Here is a 22624-nt window from a genome sequence, read left to right as displayed (position 1 = left end):
TTTGAAATTCTCTGACACACTGCAGGTTTAATTGTGACTTTCTGGAGGATATTCCCTTGGAAACCATTAGAAATTGGAAAAGAAAATTGAACCATACTAATCATTCATCGGTACGTACTAAATCAATTCTACCTTCTTCCTAGACTCCCTTTCCTTCTCTTTTTCCTTTTAATTGTACTGCTTTCTTTCTCTATCAACATGTGAAAGAAGAAAGAAAGTTAATTTATTCCACCTGGTGGCAGTCCTGGTGAAAGAAATCTGTGCCGAGGTGTGCTAGAAATATAGAATTTGTAGGCAACAAAGACAAAATGAGAGGTTTGGATTTCTTTTTCATTTTCTCTTCTCTTTGTTGATTTCAAATTTTAATCAAATTGTTCTGTCTATGGTGTGATATATGTTTTGATCTATTAGATAGCTGTATGCTTGTGTGAAAAGGAGTGGTGTCTGGTTAGTATAACGTGCTTGAGAATAAAAAGGGATGGGAGGCTCGGTGATACTTTGTCCTAGCCAATGTGGAAGTTTGGTCACATTCTCGAATAAAGTATCATCGAGCTAGTCAATCAAATTTAATGTATTTCTCGAAAAAAATAAGGACAAAGAATAATAATTAACAAATATCATGTTTAACCCCTTTAGAAAAGATTTTGTTTGAATATCTTTGACGGACGGGTTACAGATTGCGTGATCCTACGGAGATGAGCTGTCATCTTTGACATTTTGACCGACCGTTGGAATCGCGCTAATATCCTCTCTGCGTAAGGGCCCGGTCCAAAACGACTTCCGTTCACGCTCTCGTACAAACCCTAACCAGCGCATGGCGATTTGGATCCAGTTCTCGATGAAGTTTTATTTGTAGTAAACGCCATGGCTACCTCTCCATCACGTATTAATCTTCATCATCTTCCACCGACGCGTAATTGGCCATCTGATATCTGATATATATTTTCATTTTCTCCGTTGATGAAATATTCATCATCTTCTGCCGACGCGTTCTTGGTCATCTGGTATCTGGTTGTGTTTATATTCACTCCTTCTTTTGAGCGTGCTCTGGAGGACTATCTAGGGTTTCTGACCCGATTGTCTGGCAAATTTGATCGGTTGTGACTGCGAGATGGTGCGCGATTTATCCATCCCATAGACTCACTTTGCCTTCTAGATCGGAGCACTTTTATATTTCTTCAGATTTCCTTTCGAAGTGTAAGTATACCTCCATCTCATTCGGGAATAGTAATTATCCACGACCCAATTCTGACATCCTTGAATATAATGGTGTTCTGTTTTCTTCCTGAATTTTGATCAATTTAGTGGTTCTGTCTACGGAGTTCTTTTTTCCAAATTAGATTGACTGCTGGAACGAATAATGCCTTTTAACTACATAACCATTTTTTTTTCTTTCTATATTCTGAACTTCATGGACATTACTATTTTGTAGACTTCAGTGGAGAATTATTGTTTAATGATCTGAATGCCAGCAAAAAATTGATGGACGAGCATGTGTTGTTTGAAGATTTCCGACATTGAAATGTTTTTTTTTCCTATAACGTTCTGTTTTATTGTTTTGCTTTTTTTATTTGGTAGTTTTGGATTATTTTTCACTTTATTTTTATTTAGTCCTGTCTATATGCTTTTAAAATGGTATGCCATGGATTATAAATTGTTTTTAGATTGGTCACATTTTTATTTAGTCCTGACTAGCATGATCCTTTGTTAATGAAATATATGTTGCCTGAAGGAACCACTGTCCATAAATATCAGATACCTCGATAAAATTGTTTGTCCCGAAATATAGGTTTTTTCTGAAGGAATCATTGTCCCTAAATATTGGATACCTCTCGCAGTGTTGATTGCCTCGATGGAACCATTTATCCATAAGTATAGGTTGCCTCGAAGGAACCATTGTCCGTTGTCCCTAAATATAGGTTGCCTTGAAGGAAAATATTGGATACCTCGATATAATTGTTTGTCCCGAAATATAGGTTGCCTCAAAGGAACTACTATCTGTCCCTTAATATTTGGTTCCTCGATAGAACCATTGTCCAAAAATATTGGTTGCTTGTAGGAGACCATTTGTCTTCAAATATTGGTTGTCTCGATGGATCCATTGTCCCGAAATATAGGTTATCATTGGTTGCCTCGATGGAACCATGTGTCCTAAAAAGTTGGTTGCCTCAATTGAACCATTGTCTCGAAATATTGGTTTCCTCGATGGAACCATTGTCCCTAAATATCAAATACATCAATAGATCCATTTGTCCCAAAATATCGGTTACATCAATAGATCCTTTGTCCCTAAATATCGGATACAACAATAGAGGAAAATTTTGGGTACTACGAGAGTACCATACTACCTTTCATTTACACAATAAATTGAAAGGAATGGACCCTAGAACATTTTTAATATACATTGGTGATATGGCAAGTAGTAAATGAAAGGGAGTATGGTTGCCTCGAAGGAACCATTGTCCCTAAATATAGGTTGCCTCGAAGGAACCATTGTCCCTAAATATAGGTTGCCTTGAAGGAACCATTGTCCTTAAATATCAGATACCTCGATAGAACTGTTTGTCCCGAAATATATGTTGCCTCAAAGGAACTATTGTCCCTTAATATTTGATACCTTGATAGAACCATTTGTCCCAAAATATTGGTTGTCTGGATGGAACCTATGTCCCGAAATATCGGTTATCATTGATTGCCTCGATGGAACCATTGTTTACGGGAGTGCCATACTACCTTTCATTTACACAATAAATTGAAAGGAATGGACCCCGGAACATTTATAATATATATTGGTGATGTGACAAACAGTAAATGAAAGGGAGTATGGTTGCCTCAAAGGAACAATGGTCCTATATTTACCTTGAAGGAACCATGGTCCTGGTTCCTTAAATATCTGATACCTCGATAGAACTGTTTGTCCCGAATATAGGTTGCCTCAAAGTAACTATTGTCCCTTAATATTTGTTGATACCTTGGTAGAACCATTTGTCCCAAAATATTGGTTGCCTATATGAGACCATTTGTTTTGAAATATTGGTTGTCTCGATGGAACCTTTTCCCGAAATATCAGTTATCATCTGTTTCCTCGATGGAACCATCGTCTCGAAAAGTTGGCTGTCTCAATTGAACCATCCGAAATATTGGTTTCCTCGATGGAACCCTTGTCCCTAAATATCGAATACATCAACAGAACCATTTGTCCCGAAATATCGGTTACCTTAATGGAAATTGTCCCTAAATATCGGATACCACAATTGGGGAAAATTTGTTGCACTGCGGGAATGCCATAATACCTTTCATTTGCACAATAAATGGAAGGAATGAACCCCACAATATTTTTAATACATTGTTGATGTGGGAAGCAGTAAATGGAAGGGAGTATGGTTGCTTCGAAGGATATATTGTCCCTAAATATAAGTTGCCTTGAAGGAATCATTATCCTTGAATATTAGATACCTCAATAGAACCATTTGTCCCAAAATATAGGTTGCATCAAAGTAACTATTGTCACTTAATATTTGATACCTTGATAGAACCATTTGTCCCAAAATATTGCTTGGCTATATGAGACCATTTGTCTTGGTATGTTGGGTGTCTCGATGGAACCATTGTCTCGAAATATCTGGCATCATTGGTTGCCTAGATGGAATCGGTATCTCGAAAAGTTGGTTGCCTCAATTGAACTATCTGTCTCGAAATATTGGTTTACTCGATGTAACCATTGTCCCTAAATATCGAATACATCAATAGAACCATTTGTCCTCAAACATCGGTTACCTCAATGGGAGTATTGTCCCTAAAATATTGGTTGCTTTGAAGGAACCATGGTCTTTAAATATCAGATAACTTGATAGAATCGTTTGTCCCAAAATATCGGTTACCTCAACGGAACTTTTGTCCTTTTGTATTTTATACCTCGATAACCATTTGTCCCAGAATATTGGTTGCCTATATGAGACCATTTGTCTTGAAATATTGGTGTCTCGATGAAACTATTGTCCCGAAATATCGGTTATCATGGGTTGCGTCGATGGAATCAGTGTCCTGAAAAGTTGGTTGCCTCAATTGAACAATTTGTCTTGAAATATTGGTTTCCTTGATGGAACCATTGTCCTTAAATATCGAATACATCAATAGAACCATTTGTCCCCAAATATCGGTTACCTCAATTGGAACCATTGTCCCTAAATATCAGACGCCACAATGGGGGAAATTTTGTGGTACAGGAGTACCACATTACCTTTCATTATACAATAAATTGAAGGAATGGACCTCACTACATTTTAATACATTGGTGATGTGGCAAGCAGTAAATGGAAGGGGGAGTATGGTTGCCTCGAAGGAACCAACCATTGTCCTTAAATATAGGTTTACTTGAAGGAACCATTGTCCTTAAATATCAGTTATCCCGATAGAACCATTTGTCCCGAAATATAGGTTGCCTCAAAAGAACTATCGTCCCTTAATATTTGATACCTCGATAGAACCCTTTGTCCCAAAATATTGGTTGCCTATATGAGACCATTTGTCTTGAAATATTGGTGTCTTGTTGGAATCATTGTCCCAAAATATTTGGCATCGTTGGTTGCCTCGATGAAACCATTGTCCCTAAAATATTAGTTGCCTCGATGTAATCATTGTCCCTACCTATCAAATACATCAATAGAACCATTTGTCCCCAAATATCGGTTACCTCAATGGGACCATTGACCAAAGTTATTTGTTGAGCTCATAATTATCTGCAAAATTTCTTTTTAAGAAATACAACTATATGGGTTAATTTTTTAGTTCAACGATACGTGGGGTGAGGATATATATGAGAAATATAACTCATGCTGGAATATGCCTTAACCGGTTAGCTTTGCTCAGCTTTGCTCAAGTTGGCAATTGTTTATATTCACTGTCATTTTATATTTACCTAACTTGATAGAATGAATGGTCTTCATTATTAATGATATCTACCTTTGTCTTCTCACAAGTCTTGTGGTAGTTGATGCTTTTCTTCTCATAATCAATAATTTGAAACATTTGATTTGTTGTGTTCCATATGCTAGATGCTTCTATATTTCATGGTTGCTTTAATATTTTGAGAGGCCTGTTTACTTACACACGATCTATCCATTTACTTGTTTGTGAAATGTCTTCCGATTTAGTTTTTAACTGTTTTCTTATATACTATTGATTTATTTTGATTGTTGCATTCCATTTACTTTTTGTCATTCTATATACTTCAAATTCAGCGGCATTTTAGCCTTGTGTTTTATCAGTATATCTTTTTCTATTTCTTTGGAGTCTAAATTGAAACTTCTGCTATCTCGTTGATTTTCTAGAAGGATCAAATGGCTTGGTAGTTATTGCTTTCCTTTTTTTCTTTTCTTCTGTTTATATGTTTTTAGAATTGTATGTCATGGAATAATTGATCTATTTTTATTGTTCTATGCGGTAATATAGTTTTTTTTTCCTAATTCTTTCCTTTGTTTTTTCTTTTATCTTTTTTGTCCTTATATTGTTTATGTGTTCTGAAATGGTATGTTATAGATTGTAGATTATTTTTTGATTGATCTATTTTTATTGTTGTGTACGCCGCAACTATTTTTTCTAAGTTTTTCCTATCTTTGTTTTTCTATTATGTTGTAATATTTTAATGTTTTGTTTCTTTTTCTCTTACTATTGTTTTTCTGTTTTTAAAACGGTACGTTATGGATTCTGAAGTGTTATCTTCCTATTATGTTCTATTTTTACTTGGTTGATCTGTATTGAATTACAAATTTCCATTTTATTTTCTTCTTTCTTCTTTATATGCTTTTAGATGGTCGTATGCTATGGGTGGTCATATTGCAGTCGAGCCTATTGTTTTTTTATTCCCTAAATTTGTTCCTATTCTCTCTTGTTTGAAGTTTTTAGGAATTGTTATTTTTTCTTCTACTTTATAATTTTCGCATTTTCATACAATTCTTCGGTGTAGAATTTTGTTTTATTGCTTTTAGATTGGATTATCTTTATTACTGTATTCCATATTATTTTTCCTAGATTTTATTTGTTCTTATTCTTTCTGGTTTGACGTTTTAGGAATCGTTATGATTTGGCCTTTGTAAAATTTTGTTTTGTGTATTCACCAACTATTTTCCATCTTATTTTATTTTATTTTTGCACCCTTTTGTATACTTCTAAAATTGATGTTTAGGGTCACAAATTGCTTATCTTTTTTATTGTTTTTTACCCAATGAGTTTAAGAATTCTTGTTTTTCCAATTAATTTCGATTTTTTTTTCTTTACTCGTATTTGTATGTTTTTAGGATCATGATACTGTTTTTTGCTTGATCTATACGTTTCCTAAATTTGCTTTTGTTCTCTCTTATTTGAAGCTTCAAGGATGTGTTGTTTTTGTATTAGGATTATAAATTGTTTTTAGATTGGTCATATTGTAGTATTAGACTAAATTTTTTTCCCTTAATTTGTTGTTATTCTCTAATGTTTGAAGTTCTTAATCTTAGGAACTGTTATTGTTTCTGTTGGGGTTTTTTTTTGGAGCACAAGAAGTGGGGGTGGGGGAGGGTTCTTCTATTTTTAGTGTTACTTTTTTATTTTGTTTTTAGATTTTAGATTGGGCTATCTTTATTATTGTATTTGGAATTCTTGTTTTTTCAATAAAGTTCGTTTTTAATTGTTTGATATATATATATATATATATCAAAAGAATTTTGTTCTTCGTGTTATAAGCTGACGACTTCATGAACGGAGGCTGGAGTTCGTTCATACATGTAGGCTACTGGCACATTCTTGGCAGTTGGGATTTACTTCTCAATGAGGGCTAATTGTCACAACACACACTCTTGATCTGGGCAATTTTTAAGTTCTTAGAATTCTTATCCATTTTCTTTTTAAGTTCTTAATTCGTATAGGTTTCCGATCGGGGCAATTTTTAATAGGGCGATTTTATTCCCCTCTTGTGAATTCTCACTACAACGATGTGGAGATTACCATGAGAAAACGAGGCAACGTTTGTGGACAGATGTTTATGGTTGAAGATGTTGACAGTGTCCAAGCTCCAAGAAATGTTTTGTAAGTGAAGATTCTTTGTTTCTTTTGTTTCCTTCTCTTCTTCCTTTTAATTGTACTTCTTGGTTTCTATATTTACATGTGAAAGAAGAAAGAAAAGTTAATTTATTCTACTTGGTGGCAGTCCTGGTGAAGGAAATCTGTTTCAAGTTGTGCTAGAAACATAGAATTTGTAGGCAACAAAGACAAAGGAGAGGTTTGAATTTCTTTTTCATTCTCTTCTCTTTGTTTGATTTCAATTTTAATCAAATTGTGTTGTCTATTATAAGAAATTTAAACTAATCATAATATGAGTATTCCAATGTGAGTAATTTATATTTTCATCGAATCTCATTTTGCATAGTAATTTCTAGAGGGAATCCATTATCAAGTGCATCACTTGACGAGAATAATGTTTTTCCTCTTTAAAGGTTATCGGCGGGAGCAGGATTAGTGTAGATTGAGGTCATATAAATTGATGAACCAAAGAGCCATGTCTAGTTATTGAAATAGAAATCGTATACTTTCCAAATATATTCTTGTCATTTCTTCCTCTCTTTCATTTTTGTTCTTGCAATGACAATTATTAAAGGTTGTAACCCATTGTTTCCATATAATGTACATCAGCTAAATTAGGAAAGGAGCTAATAAGTCAGTCAATGGAATGATTCCGAGATGACACATCAAGGACTCTTGTTTAACATTGTAGAGCTTGAGGTAAAACTTTATTTGTTGTTTTTGCATGAGATATATGTATAAAATTGAGTACTTGCTTAAGCCAGTACTTTCTGGAAAATGATTGCTACGAATAAATAATTATCCTTTTTATGCAAAATATATATGTATATCCTTATTATGTAACGTCAATAATTGATAAGCTATATTTTGTTTGAGAAATAGTTTTTATCGTGTTTTTAGAAATAATTAATGACTATATAGATTTAAAGTTTTCAATATATTTGTCGTTGTTTTTTTTTCTTTTTTTTTTTTTGAGGAAATGATATGATCGAATCTAAACTTATTTTTTTCGAGAAATACATTAAAACATTTGATTTATCATTTATAAAGACAAAGAATAATAATTAACAAATATCATGTTTAACCCCTTTATAAAAAAGTTTGTCTGAATATCTTTGATGGACGGTTACAGATTGCGTGATCCTACGGAGATGAGCTATCATCTTTGACCTTTTGACCGACCGTTGGAATCGCGCTTATATCCTCTCTACGTAACGGCCCGGTCCAAAACGACTTCCATTCACGCTCTCGTACAAAACCCTAACCAGCGCATGGCGATTTGGATCCAGTTCTCGACGAAGTTTTATTTGTAGTAAACGCCATGGCCACCTCTCCATCACGTATTAATCTTCATCATCTTCCACCGACGCGTACTTGGCCATCTGATATCTGGTATATTTTCATTTCCTCTTACGACAAAATCTTCATCAGCTTCTGCCTACACGTTCTTGGCCATCTGATATCTGATATATTTTCATTTCCTCCTTTGACGGAAATTTCATCATCTTCTGCCGACGCGTTCTTGGCCATCTGGTATCTGGTTTTGTGTTTATATTCACTCCTTCTTTTGTGCTCTGGAGGACTGTCTAGGGTTTCTGACCCGACTATCTGGCAAATTTGATCGGTTGTGATTGCGAGATGGTGCGTATCCATCCCATAGACTCAATTTGCCTTCTAGATCGGAGCACTTCTATATTTCTTCAGATTTCCTTTCGAAGTGTAAGTGTACCTCCATCTCTTTCGGGAATAGTAATTATCCACGACCCAATTCTGACATCCTTGAATATAATGGTGTTCTGTTTTCTTCCTGAATTTTGATCAATTTAGTGGCTTCTGTCTAACGAGTTCTTTGTTCCAAATTAGATTGACTGCTGGAGCGAATAATGCTTTTTAACTTATATTCTGAACTTTATGAACATTACTATTTTGTAGACTTTAGTGGAGAATTATTGTTTAATGATCTGAATGCCAGCAAAAATTGATGGACGAACATGTGTTGTTTGAAGATTTCCGACATAGAAGTGGTTTTTTTTTCCTATGTCGTTCTGTTTTATTGTTTTTCTTTTTTTATTTTTGGTAGTTTTGGATTATTTCTTCACTTTATTTTTATTTAGTCCTGTCTATATGCTTTTAAAATGGTATGCCATGGATTATAAATTGTTTTTAGATTGGTCGTTTGCATTCTAGACTAATTTTTCGCCTAAATTTGTTCTTATTCTCTACTGTTTGAAGATATTAGGAATTGTAGTTGTTTTGATTGGGTTCTATTTCTAGTGATGGCCTTTTAATTAATTTTTTGATTGGTTATCTTTATTAATTTATTTGGGATTCTTGTTTTTCAATTAAATTCGATTTTGTTTGTTTGATATACATATCAAAGAATTTGTAGTTCCATGTGTTGTGGAACCCAATTGCTTTTGCATCACTTGATTTAAGTAATGTTTTTCCTTTTTACAGGTTCTCAGGACAGGGGAGGATTGGTGTAGATTGAGGTCATATAAACTGATGAACCAAAAAGCCACCTCTAGCTATTGAAATAGAAGTTGAAGTCAGGCCTTGATACTAGTAAATATACTTTCCAAATGTATTCTTGTCTCATCTCTTTTGCTCTCTAATATTTTTTTGTTCTTGCAATGACATTATTAAAGGTTGGTAACCTATTGTTTCTATATAATACACATCAGCTAAATTAGGAGAGGAGCTGAATGATTCCTAGATGATATCAAGGGCGTTTGTTCCATGATGTGGAGCTTGAAGGTAAAATTTTATTTCTTGTTTTTGCATGAGATATTTGCATTAAATTGAGCTCTTGCTAAAGCTAGCACGATCCTATTAGATGATCAACTCCTTCGCTATTCCCATGAGGTATGGTTAAGTGCAGCTTGTTTGTCAGGATGATAGTTCCAAGAAGTCTCTTGATAGCTTTTTCTTTTTAATTTGATTCTCGGTGGCTAAATGTCTCAAAATGTGCCTAACATTGCATAATGATCTTGTTGCGTGCTTCCACCAGATTTCTTTTTACCTTTACAAGATCGTTATGGGGGCTGAAATATACTTCCGGTAAACCTCTGTTCATTCGCTGAGCTTCGATTTTTTCTGCCTAATTTGGCCTTATGTTTTATTAGCACATCTTCCTATTTTTTTTGAAGTCCAAATTGAATCTTCTGCCAAATTAGTAGTTATTATTTTCTTTTACCGTTACTCCTGTTTATATGTTTTTATAATGTTATGCCATGCCATGGATTGGGAATTATTATTTTCAGATTGGTCTTATTTTATTGTTGTACGGCTGTGATATTTTTTTTTTATATTTTTTACTAAATTAGTTCTTATTGTAATTTGGCCTTATGTTTTATTAGCATATCTTCCTACCTTTTTCAAGTCCAAATTGAAAATTTTTTTAACTATGTTTTGAAGTATTTATTCAGGGGGTTTTTCATAAAGTTTTGAAAATTTGTATTTGTTTTAAAAGAAAATAAGATTTGAGTTTTAAATTTTAATTTTCTGAAGGGGAATATGAGCTTTTTTGTAATTATAAATTAAATTTATAATCTGATGATTGCTATAAATTATTTTTTTCCTTCTATTTTATATATAATTGTATGTATACGTTATTAACTTTTTTTTCCCATTGTTTAACATTTTTAATTTATACACATTTCAACTTACAACTTTAATTTTTATTTTCAATTATTATTAGTTTATTTAATTATTTTCATTTAAAAAATTATGTTCTTTAATAGTTGCCTTTTTTTCTGAAATATGTTGCCTGACGGAACCCTTGTCCCTAAATATCAGATACCTCGATAAGATTGTTTGTCTCGAAATATAGGTTTTTTATGAAGGAACCATTGTCCCTAAATATTGGATACCTCTATAAAACCTTTTGTCTCGCAATGTTGGTTGCCTCGATGGAACCATTTGTCCGTAAGTATAGGTTGCCTCGAAGGAACAATTGTCCCTATATATAGGTTGCCTTGAAGGAAAATATTGGATACCTCGATAGAGTCGTTTGTCTCGAAATATTGCTGCCTCAAAGGAACTAGTCCGTCCCTTAATATTTGATTCCTCGATAGAACCATTTGTTCCAAAATATTGGTTGCCTGTAGGAGACCATTTGTCTTGAGATATTGGTTGTCTCGATGGATCCATTGTCCCGAAATATAGTTATCATTGGTTGCCTTGATGGAACCAAGTGTCTCGAAAATTTGGTTGCCTCAATGGAACCATTTGCCTCTAAATATTGGTTTCCTCGATGGAACCATTGTCCTTAAATATCAAATACATCAATAGAACCATTTGTCCCAAAATATCGGTTACCTCAACGGATCCTTTGTCCCTAAATATCGGATACAACAATAGAGGAAAATTTTGGGGACTACGGGAGTACCATACTACCTTTCATTTACACAATAAATTGAAAGGAATGGACCATAGTACATTTTTAATATACACTGGTGATGTGGCAGGTAGTAAATGAACGGGAGTATGGTTGCCTCGAAGGAACCATTGTCCCTAAATATAGGTTTCCTTGAAGGAACCATTGTCCTTAAATATCAGATACCTCAATTTAACCGTTTGTCATGAAATATAGGTTGCCTCAAAGGAACTATTGTCCTTTAATTTTTTATACCCTCGATTGAACCATTTGTCCCAAAATATTGGTTTGCCTATGTGAGACCGTTTGTCTTTAAATATATTGGTTGTCTCGATGGAACCTATGTCTCGAAATATCAGTTATCATTGATTGCCTCGATGGAACCACTTTCTATGAGAGTACCATACTATCTTTCATTTACACAATAAATTGAACGGAATGGACCCTGTAACATTTTTAATATACATTGGTGATGTGGCAAACAGTAAATGAAAGGGAGTATGGTTGCCTCGAAGGAACCATTGTCCTTAAATATTAGACACCTCGATAGAACCGTTTGTCCCGAAATATAGGTTGCCTCAAAGGAACTATTGTTTGTCCTTTAATATTTGATTCCTCGATAGAACCATTTGTCCCAAAATATTCGTTGCCTGTAGGAGACCATTTGTCTTGAAATATTGGTTGTCTCGATGGATCCATTGTCTCGAAATATAAGTTATCATTGGTTGCCTTGATGGAACCAGTGTCTCGAAAAGTTGGTTGCCTCAATTGAACAATGTGTCTCGAAATATTGGTTTCCTCGATGAAACCATTGTCCTTAAATATCGAATACATCAATAGAACCATTTGTCCCAAAATATCGGTTACCTCAACGGATCCTTTGTCCCTAAATATCGGATACAACAATAGAGGAAAATTTTGGGTACTACGGGAGTACCATACTACCTTTCATTTACACAATAAATTGAAAGGAATGGAACCTAGAACATTTTTAATATACATTTGTGATGTGGCAAGTAGTAAATGAAAGGGAGTATGGTTGCCTCGAAGGAACCATTGTCCTTAAATATTAGACACCTCGATAGAACCGTTTGTCCCGAAATATAGGTTGCCTCAAAGGAACTATTGTTTGTCCCTTAATATTTGATTCCTCGATAGAACCATTTGTCCCAAAATATTCGTTGCCTGTAGGAGACCATTTGTCTTGAAATATTGGTTGTCTCGATGGATCCATTGTCTCGAAATATAAGTTATCATTGGTTGCCTTGATGGAACCAGTGTCTCGAAAAGTTGGTTGCCTCAATTGAACAATGTGTCTCGAAATATTGGTTTCCTCGATGAAACCATTGTCCTTAAATATCGAATACATCAATAGAACCATTTGTCCCAAAATATCGGTTACCTCAACGGATCCTTTGTCCCTAAATATCGGATACAACAATAGAGGAAAATTTTGGGTACTACGGGAGTACCATACTACCTTTCATTTACACAATAAATTGAAAGGAATGGACCCTAGAACATTTTTAATATACGTTTGTGATGTGGCAAGTAGTAAATGAAAGGGAGTATGGTTGCCTCGAAGGAACCATTGTCCCTAAATATAGGTTGCCTTGAAGGAATCATTGTTCTTAAATATATTTAATTGTTTGTTGCGAAATATAGGTTGCCTCAAAGGAACTATTGTCCCTTAATATTTGATACCTCGATAGAACCATTTATCCCGAAATATTGGTTTGCCTATATGAGACCATTTGTCTTGAAATATATTGGTTCTCTCGATGGACCCTAAATATCGAATACATCAATAGAACCATCTGTCCCAAAATATCGGTTACCTCAACGGATCCTTTGTCCCTAAATATCGGATACAACAATAGAGGAAAATTTTGGGTACTACGGGAATACCATACTACCCTTCATTTGCACAATAAATTGAAAGGAATGGACCCTAGAACATTTTTAATATACATTGATGATGTGGCAAGTAGTAAATGACAGGGAGTATGGTTGCCTCGAAGGAACCATTGTCCCTAAATATAGGTTTCCTTGAAGGAACCATTGTCCTTAAATATCAGATACCTCAATTTAACCGTTTGTCCTGAAATATAGGTTGCCTCGAAGGAACTATTGTCCCTTAATATTTGATACCTCGATAGAACCATTTGTCCCAAAATATTGGTTGCCTATATGAGACCATTTTTCTTGAAATATTTGTTGTCTCGAAATATGAGTTATCATTGATTTCCTTGATGGAACCATTGTCTCGAAAAATTGGTTGCCTCAACTGAACCATCTATCTCGAAATATTGGTTTTCTCGATGGAACCATTGTCCCTAAATATCGGATACCAAAATAGGGGAAATTTTGTTGTATTGCGGGAGTGCGATACTACCTTTCATTTGCACAATAAATGGAAGGAATGAACCCCACAACATTTTTAATACATTGGTGATGTGGCAAACAGTAAATGGAAGAGAGTATGGTTGCCTCGAAATAACTATTGTCCTTGAATAGGTTGCATTGAGGGAACCATTGTCCTTGATTATCAGATACCTCGATAGAACCATTTGTCCTGAAATATAGGTTGCCTCAAAGGAACTATTGTCTTCTAATATTTGATACCTTGATAGAACCATTTGTCCCAAAATATTGGTTGGTTATATGAGACCATTTGTCTTGATATATTGGGTGTCTCGATGGAACCATTGTCCTAAATATCTAGCATCATTGGTTGCCTCGATGGAGTCAGTATCCCGAAAAGTTGGTTACCTCAATTGAACCACCTGTCTCAAAATATTGGTTTACTCGATGGAACCATTGTCCCTTAATATCGAATACATCAATAGAGCTCTTTGTCCCCAAATATCGGTTACCTCAATGGGACCATTGTCCCTAAAATATTGGTTGCCTTGAAGGAACCATGGTCCTTAGATATCAGATACCTCGATAGAATTGTTTGTCCCAAAATATTGGTTACCTTAACAGAACTATTGTCTCTTTATATTTTATACTCGATAGAACCATTTGTCCCAAAATATTGGTTGCCTATATGAGACAATTTGTCTTGAAATATTGGTGTCTCGATGAAACTATTATCCCGAAATATTGGTTATCATCGGTTGTGTCAATGGAAGGAACCAGTGTCCTGAAAAGTTGGTTGCCTCAATTGAACGATCTGTCTCGAAATATTTGTTTCCTTGATGGAATCGAATACATCAATTGAACCATTTGTCCCCAAATATCGGTTACCTCAAATGGAACCATTGTCCCTAAATATCAGATGCCAAAATGTGGGAAAATTTATGGTACTGCTGGAGTACCACATTACCTTTCATTATACAATAATTGAAGGAATGGACCTCGCTACATTTTAATACATTGGTGATGTGGCAAGCAGTAAATAGAAGGGAGTATGGTTGTCTCGAAGGAACCATTGTCCTTAAATATCAATTATGCCGATTGAACCATTTGTTCCAAAATATAGGTTGCCTTAAAAGAACTATTGTCCCTTAATATTTGATACCTTGATAGAACCATTTGTCTCATGTTGCCTATATGGGACCATTTGTCTTGATATATTGGGTGTCTCGATGGAACCATTGTCCCGAAATATTTGGCATCGTTGGTTGCCTCGATGGAATCATTGTCCCTAAATATCGAATAACATCAATAGAACCATTTCTCCCAATTATCGGTTACCTCAATGGGACCATTGTCCCAAAAATATTGGTTGTGTTCGATGTAACCATTGTCCCTACATATCAAATACATCAATAGAAGCATTTGTCCCCAAATATTGGTTACCTCAATGGGACCATTGACCAAGTTATTTGTTGAGCTTATAATTATCTGCAAAATTTCTTTTTAAGAAATACAACTATATGGGTTATTTTTTTTAGTTCAACGATACGAGGGGTGAGGATATATATATATGAGAAATATAACTCATGCTAGTATATGCCTTAACTGGTTTAGCTGCACAAGTTGGCAATTGCTTATATTCACTGTCATTTTATATTTACCTAACTTGATAGACTGAATGGTCTTCATTATTAATGATATCTACATTTTTCTCCTCACAAGTCTTGTGGTAGTTGATGCTTTTCTTCTCATAATCAATAATTTGAAACATTTGATTTGTTGTGTTCGATATGCTAGATGCTTCTATATTTCATGGTTGCTTTAATATTTTGAGAGGCCTGTTTACTTACGATCTATCCATTTACTTGTTTGTGAAATGTCTTCCGATTTAGTTTTTAACTGTTTTCTTATATACTATTGATTTATTTTGATTGTTGCATTCCATTTACTTTTTGTCGTTCTATATACTTCAAATTCAGCGGCATTTAGCCTTGTGTTTTATCAGTATATCTTTTTCTATTTCTTTGGAGTCTTCGTTGATTTTCTAGAAGGATCAAATGGCTTGGTAGTTATTTTTGTTAAGTTTTTCCTATCTTTTTTTTTTTTTCTATTATGCTGTAATATTTTAATGTTTTGTTTCTTTTTCTCTTACTATTGTTTTTCTGTTTTTAAAACGGTACGTTATGGATTCTGAAGTGTTGTTTTCCTATTATGTTCTATTTTTACTTGGTTGATCTGTATTGAATTACAAATTTCCATTTTATTTTCTTCAGTCTTCTTTACATTCTTTTAAATGGTCCTACGTTATGGGTGGTCATATTGCTGCAGTCGAGCCTATTGTTTTTTTATTCCCTAAGTTTGTTCCTATTCTCTCTTGTTTGAAGTTTTTAGGAATTGTTATTTTTTCTTTTACTTTATAATGTTTGCTTTTTCGAACAAATTTTGGGTGTAGAACTTTGTTTTATTGCTTTTAGATTGGATTATCTTTATTACTGTATTCCATATTATTTTTCCTAGATTTTCTTTCTCGTTTGACGTTTTAGGAATGGTTATGATTTTGCAGTTGTAAAATTTTGTTGTGTATTCACCAACTAGTTTTCATCTTATCTTTTTTTATTTTTGCACCTTTTTGTATGATTCTAAAATGGATGTTTAGGGTCAGAAATTGTTCTACGATTTGCTCATCTTTATTGTTGTTTTTTACCCAATCCTTTTAAGAATTCTTGTTTTTACAATTAATTTTGACTTTAATTTTTTTTTCTTTACTCGTCTTTGTATTTTTTAGGATTATAATACTGTTTTTTGCTTGATCAATACGTTTCCGAAATTTGCTTTTGTTCTCTCTTATTTGAAGCTTCAAGGAAGTGTTGTTTTTCTATTAGTATAAGTTTATTACTCCTGTTTATATGTTTTTAAGTTTGTATATAATTGGGTCTAAAGAGTTTTGTTAATGAATTTATTAAAAATAGAAAATAGAAATATTAGGCTTTGGTTATTATTACATTGTTTTTGTATATATTACATTAAAAATACTGTTTTTTTGCAGGAGGGACTTATTTATTTTAATTTTTTGTTTCTTTAATTTAATCATATTTTCCCTGATTTCACCTGATGTGTATATATTTTGCCAATCTTTTGAATTTTCATTTTTCTGGTTCGGTTCTTGTATTAGTTTTGAGTTTTTTGTTTGGACAATTATGTTGAATTCCCACTTTGCATGTTTCCTCTGCTCAATTTCTGTTGAAAAATTAGAATGATCGAAATTTGGATTGGAGGTGGAGGCGACACTAGTGGTGTTCTTTCACACACATCTGATAACTTTTTTATTATAAAAATTGGATGTATTATTCTTTTTTTTTTTTTTAATTCTAATGGGTATGATTTTCAAAATTTAACATTATTTAATATGTATAAACAAAATGTTAGAGAGATAGAGAAAGAGATGAGTTTGACAGAGAAATTTATTAGTCTGAAAAATAGGATGTAGAAGAATAATAGATTGATAAATGTCCGGAAGAAAAAATATATCTTACGTTGGAGTATGCTATATAAGAAATAAAATTTATCTTAAAAATCAAAGGTAATATTTTAGAAATAAAATCCATTCATTTTATAACTTATTTTTTTCCTTAATAGTTCTATTATTTAATAAAATCAAAAACTTTTTTTTTTTTTTTGTCATTGAGATTTTTGCGCTAAGTTGTCACCTGTAGGCGTTCAAAAACACCGCAAACTATTTTAATTGCATGCACAGTGTTTAGAGTTTATTCTTCCTTTGCCGTAGGTATTGAGCGATTAAAAAAAATGAAAATAAATAATAAGATGGTTTTTAAAAAGTAAAAAGTGATTTTTTAATTATGTAAACATGTTTAGTTTATAATGGTTTAAAAAAAATTATCGATCTGATATACAAATTTATTAAATTCTTTACTAACTCTAATTTTAGATGTTAGTAAAAAAATTGCTATGTATTAAGATAGTAATTTAAACTTTAAATGGACGGATTAAATCGTTATGAAGATATTTTTCATGTACCATTATTCTCTCACCAAATCTCTTGGCCATCTTCTGTATTCCTTTCTCCCTTTTAAGATAACAAAAACAGCACAGCAATGGCTTCCTCGATTCCTTCTCCCACCGCTCCAAACTCCATTATCTCTCCCAATTTCATATCTCACTGCTCCAGATCCTCCGCTTTCTCCCCTTCTCACTGCTCCAAATCCTTCCGGCCGACGCCCTCGTGCATCAACGCTCTCTCCAATGCCCGTAATCGGAAGGCGGCTCGTCGGTACGACGGCCAGTGCACGACGAACGCTCTCTCCAAGTCTCAGAATCAGACGAGCAATTCAGTTTTTAGTCCTCCGTCGACTGCGGATTTAGTGGCTCTATGCGAGGAGGGTAAGGTAACGGATGCTCTGGAATATATTTGCCATGGTGCTGATGCCGATTATGGTGTTTTTACTGCTTTGTTGAATTCGTGTGGGAATCTAAAGTTGCTTGATGCTGGAAGAAGAGTGGACGGGCTGTTGAAACGAACCAAGTTTCGTGGTGATGTGGAATTGAACAATAAGTTGATTGAATTGTACTCGAGTTGTGGCTGTATGAAAGATGCACGCAGGGTGTTTGAAAAAATGCCTGACAGGGATATAAGGACGTGGAATTTGATGATCAAGGGGTATGCAGAGAACGGGGAAGGAGATGATGGGGTGGCTTTGTTCGAGCAAATGAAGAAGGTGGGATTGCAGCCAAATTCAGAAACTTTTCTGGTGGTTTTAGCAGCTTGTGCCATGGCCGAAGCTGTGGAGGAAGGTATATTTTACTTTAATTCGATGGAAAATGAATACGGAACCAATCCTGGAATGGAGCATTATCTAGGAGTTGTTGACGTTCTTGGGAAATCTGGCCATTTGATCGAAGCAGTGGAGTTCATTGAGAAAATGCCCATTGACCCCAAAATCATGATCTGGGATGCCCTGAGAAACTATGCTAGAATCCATGGAGATATGGAGCTTGAAGATCGAGCTGAAGAGTTGATGCTCGCTCTTGACCCGTCCATCGTGGCCACAGCTACCACGCCACCAATCCCTCCACCAAAGAAGCAATCAGCTACCAACATGCTGGAAGAGAAGGAGAGGGTGAGGGAGTTCAGATGTGCAATGCCTTACAAGGAAGAGGGTGAAGGGAAGCTAAAGGGATTGAGTGGACAAATGAGAGAAGCAGGGTATGTGCCAGATACAAGATATGTGCTACATGACATTGATGAAGAGGCTAAACAGCAGGCTTTGCAGTACCATAGCGAGCGGTTGGCCATTGCTTATGGATTGATCAGTACGCCAGCGAGAACGACGCTGAGGATCATCAAGAATCTTCGGATCTGCGGTGACTGCCATAACGCAATCAAGATTATGTCAAAGATTGTTGGGAGAGAGTTGATTGTTAGAGATAATAAGCGGTTTCATCACTTTAAAGATGGCAAATGCTCTTGTGGGGATTACTGGTAAATATATTGACTGTATCATATCGTAAGATATTGGTATTTGGGCTTCTTTGGTGATTTACTTGATTTGCTTTTTCCTTTTCTAGTCTATCCTTGGTCTTACTTTTATCATTTATGACAAACTTGGCAAACTCGGCCACCAAATTGACTGAAGTTGACAAAATGATTTCAAATCGAAGTGTCTATCTTTTAGTTTTATACTTGATATAACTGAGGAAACTTGACTCGGGTGACTTTTTTTTATGTGATTTGTTTTTCGTTTCCTAAACCCTTGTGTGAACCCATTTAATTACTATGGCAGAGATAAATCAATTGAATCTTGATGTTTAAACCTCCAATAGAAGACTTATTTAGATCCTTAATAAAGGATAATTATCTAGCAAAATTTCTCATTAAAAAGAGGGGGGGAGAGAGGAATATTGAAGGGTGAAAAAGAATGTGGTTTGTACTGTGCTCAAATTGATTTAACATATGGTTTGATTACTTTTCACTAAAATAATGGACACGTTAACCTATGGATCCAAATCCGAACTATAAGGGTAAGAATTATATCTCATATAACAAGAAAATTTTTAGTCAAAACTATGAGACCAACAATCATGGTTCATACACCTTACATATAACTATCCTAAATGTTGATAATACAATCGCTCGTCCTATAATTATTAAACACGAATCTTCTTACTACTGATCAAGGTGTTTCTTTTAGTACAATAAGTGAGACGGAAGATTCGAACTCATAATCTTTTGATCAGAAACATATGTCAATTTCTATTGAGTTAAGATGAGCAATATGTCTTGACCAAGCTAAGCTTACGTTAGCAATTGTGATTTTGTCAGTGAATTGCATTTAGCCAAAATTTAGATAATGAAAAGTATACTAAAAGACATAAAATAAATATATATTTATAAAAATATCATTACTTTTTGTTTTTTTAACGTCACATTTATGTTGGTCTCACTTGTATAAATTTCATTTGTAATATTTTAAACCTGATACTCTATATATAAAAATAATAAATCCATGTTTTTTTGTGTGCTATTTTTGTAATGTTCCCCTTATAATTGGTTCACATTCAACTTCAACAGACAATTTTTGTTTTTTGTCGGTCACATTTACGAGAATAGCCCTATCAGTTTTAAAACGGGGTAAATTGGTATGGGCCGAGGGCAAACAGAGCCGGGTGCATTGAAATTCCCTCCCTCTTTCTTTCGCAGTCTCGCAGCTCGCCTTTCTCAAACTACCAGCGAGAGGAAGCACACACTTCTATTACATTTCTCAAATTCCTCCGTCATCGTCTCTTGAAGGTGAACGCCCTTCACATTCTCTACTCTCTTTTGGATTTGTAGCTTTCCCCCCGCGTTTGATTCTGGTCTTTCCTTCTGCCCTTTTCCTGTATCCTCTGCCCTTTTTTTCTCGTTTCTCGACGATCTCCTTATCTACTCTGTGATATTTCGCCTTATTTGCGGAATAGTTTGATGAAATTTTCGTTTTCGGTTGATATGTGTGTGTTTTGAATCGTGATTTCTAATATCGGATGCTGGAAATTGATTAGGGTTTTGGTATTTTATCAGACTAGTCTGGAGAAATGAATTATTGAGGCACTTTTTGTTTTGAAAATCGACCAGACGAAATTTTTACATTGCTTGGTTTTGTGGAGGAAATGATGTGATTTGGGGCGGAATGGTTTATCCGGATCTTATCTGTGGACTGTGCGTATCAGTAGCAGAATGTCTGTTCCTCCATTTTGCCTGCTCTTCAGCAGCTAGATTAGACGCTGATTTGTGTTTAATTCAGAAGATTTTTTTGACACGTAGCAGTGGGCTTTTAGATCTCTTGAAGAAATTATTTTGGAAGTGTTATGAATGTGTGATTACTAAGCTTTCCTCAGTCTTTAAGATTGATAAATATGTTATTGTTTCCTGCGTTGATTGAAAAGTATGTCTTCTCTAAATTTGGTGTCTTTGCTGCAGTTTTTTAAGCTTTATTTTGGATTTGATGGCTTCCAAGTTGCATCAGTTGCAATCCAAGGCCACTCAAGCTTCTCAATTTGCCTTGAAGCACGGGTGTTCCTATTATAAGCAATTATTGGAGCAGAACAAGCAATACATCCAAGAACCTGCTACTGTGGAAAAATGCAACTTGCTTTCAAAGCAATTGTTGTATACTCGGCTTGCTAGGTTATTACCTTCAATACTCATGTTATATTTAGATTTTTCCTTTGGTTAATGTGGTTGTGGAAGAATTTATACTGTGTTCATGTTATGTGTTCTTATCATGATTCAAATTCAACGTTCTTTTAGGATATATATAATGTCCATTAGCTTAGTTTGAGTATCTTGCACTTGTATCCAACCAATATAACTGTGTGGGTTGTGTCTTCATTTGCCTGTTCATCAATTTTTGGATTCTTTTAAAACTTTTTTTTAAATTGTTTCTAATTCTACCTCTTGTTGAACGAGTGATTCCAAGTAATGTCGTTCAACTATTTCCATTTGTAGAATGATTATTCCATAGACACGAAAATGGATCCCTCCTTAATCAATTAAGATGCCAAAAAAAGGTGCCAATGGATCTTTCCTACCCAATTCGTGAGTGTCAGGGTCAACTTGTGTTACCTCAACTAAATTTTCCCCATCTGTTGGATAATGTATTATAATGTTATAGCGGTTATGTATGTGATATTTTGTGCCTCTATTTTTCTGTTTAGCCTTTAGAGCCATTGTATTTTTACACTAAAATCCCTTTGATATTCAAAATCCCTCGTGTATTTTGCTACATAATCTTTTACCTTTTAGCCTTTTAATACAAATAAATATGATAGCAGAACCCTTACCGGTTTTATTGCTGCACTGGTTTTATTTTGTATTGAGTTTTTTTGATTATCAGCAATACTTAATCATTATCTGCCCTAACCATTAGACCGTTGTATTACCACTGACCTTTTCAACTACGCTGATTATGCAGCATCCCAGGTCGTTGCGAATCATTCTGGAAAGAACTTGATTACGTCAAAAATTTATGGAAGAACAGGCAGGAGCTGAAAGTTGAAGATGCTGGCATTGCCGCCTTATTTGGGCTAGAGTGCTTTGCATGGTTCTGCGCCGGTGAGATCGTAGGAAGGGGCTTTACATTCACAGGTTATTATGTCTGAGAATGGCCTTGGTAATTTGTCAAAGGGATATTCACGATGTCGACTTCCCCTTTCTTTTCGCGGGTACTCCGCATACAATTTTTTTTCCATTATGAAGTTGAGAATTCTGTGAGCAACTCTGATAGATTAATAATAATCCATGAATTTCGAGGGACCATAATGCATCTTAGCATT

The 22624-nt window shown here is 34.5% G+C and overlaps 2 protein-coding genes across 3 annotated transcripts; both read left to right on the top strand.

Moving 5' to 3' along the window:
- The first annotated feature begins 6786 nt into the window (after positions 1 to 6786).
- On the top strand, positions 6787 to 19356 carry LOC111021939 (pentatricopeptide repeat-containing protein At2g15690, mitochondrial-like). 2 transcript variants are annotated; one of them, XM_088127282.1, is made up of 9 exons: positions 6787 to 7062; positions 7184 to 7255; positions 7666 to 7755; positions 8189 to 8448; positions 8647 to 8775; positions 9514 to 9640; positions 9741 to 9813; positions 10067 to 10116; positions 16845 to 19356. In XM_088127282.1, exon 9 carries the CDS (start codon positions 17911 to 17913, stop codon positions 19297 to 19299), a length of 1389 nt encoding a protein of 462 aa, XP_087983408.1. In that variant the 5' UTR covers positions 6787 to 7062; positions 7184 to 7255; positions 7666 to 7755; positions 8189 to 8448; positions 8647 to 8775; positions 9514 to 9640; positions 9741 to 9813; positions 10067 to 10116; positions 16845 to 17910; the 3' UTR covers positions 19300 to 19356. The 2 variants fall into 2 exon arrangements, with proteins under 2 accessions (XP_087983408.1, XP_087983407.1); XM_088127281.1 differs by lacking the exons at positions 6787 to 7062; positions 7184 to 7255; positions 7666 to 7755; positions 8189 to 8448 and having other exon boundaries at positions 8544 to 8775; positions 9514 to 9621.
- A 1089-nt stretch (positions 19357 to 20445) lies between these two features.
- LOC111021925 (uncharacterized) lies at positions 20446 to 22610 on the top strand. The gene is made up of 3 exons (XM_022299053.2): positions 20446 to 20603; positions 21270 to 21476; positions 22264 to 22610. Exons 2-3 carry the CDS (start codon positions 21295 to 21297, stop codon positions 22448 to 22450), a joined length of 369 nt encoding a protein of 122 aa, XP_022154745.1. The 5' UTR covers positions 20446 to 20603; positions 21270 to 21294; the 3' UTR covers positions 22451 to 22610.
- Positions 22611 to 22624: the final 14 nt, after the last annotated feature.

The sequence above is a fragment of the Momordica charantia genome (assembly GCF_013281855.1).
Source record: "Momordica charantia cultivar OHB3-1 chromosome 8 unlocalized genomic scaffold, Mcharantia_2.0 BLBB01000008.1, whole genome shotgun sequence".
NCBI classification, from domain to species: Eukaryota; Viridiplantae; Streptophyta; class Magnoliopsida; order Cucurbitales; family Cucurbitaceae; genus Momordica; species Momordica charantia.
Note: the sequence above shows the minus strand (reverse complement) of the source record. Positions and strands in the feature narration are given on the sequence as shown.

Coding starts and splice junctions, on each gene's coding strand:
- LOC111021939 (XM_088127282.1), top strand. CDS start 17,911: ATGGCTTCCTCGATTCCTTCTCCCACCGCTCCAAACTCCATTATCTCT.
- LOC111021925 (XM_022299053.2), top strand. CDS start 21,295: ATGGCTTCCAAGTTGCATCAGTTGCAATCCAAGGCCACTCAAGCTTCT. Junction 21,477..22,263: donor TTGTATACTCGGCTTGCTAG/GTTATTACCTTC, acceptor CTGATTATGCAG/CATCCCAGGTCGTTGCGAAT.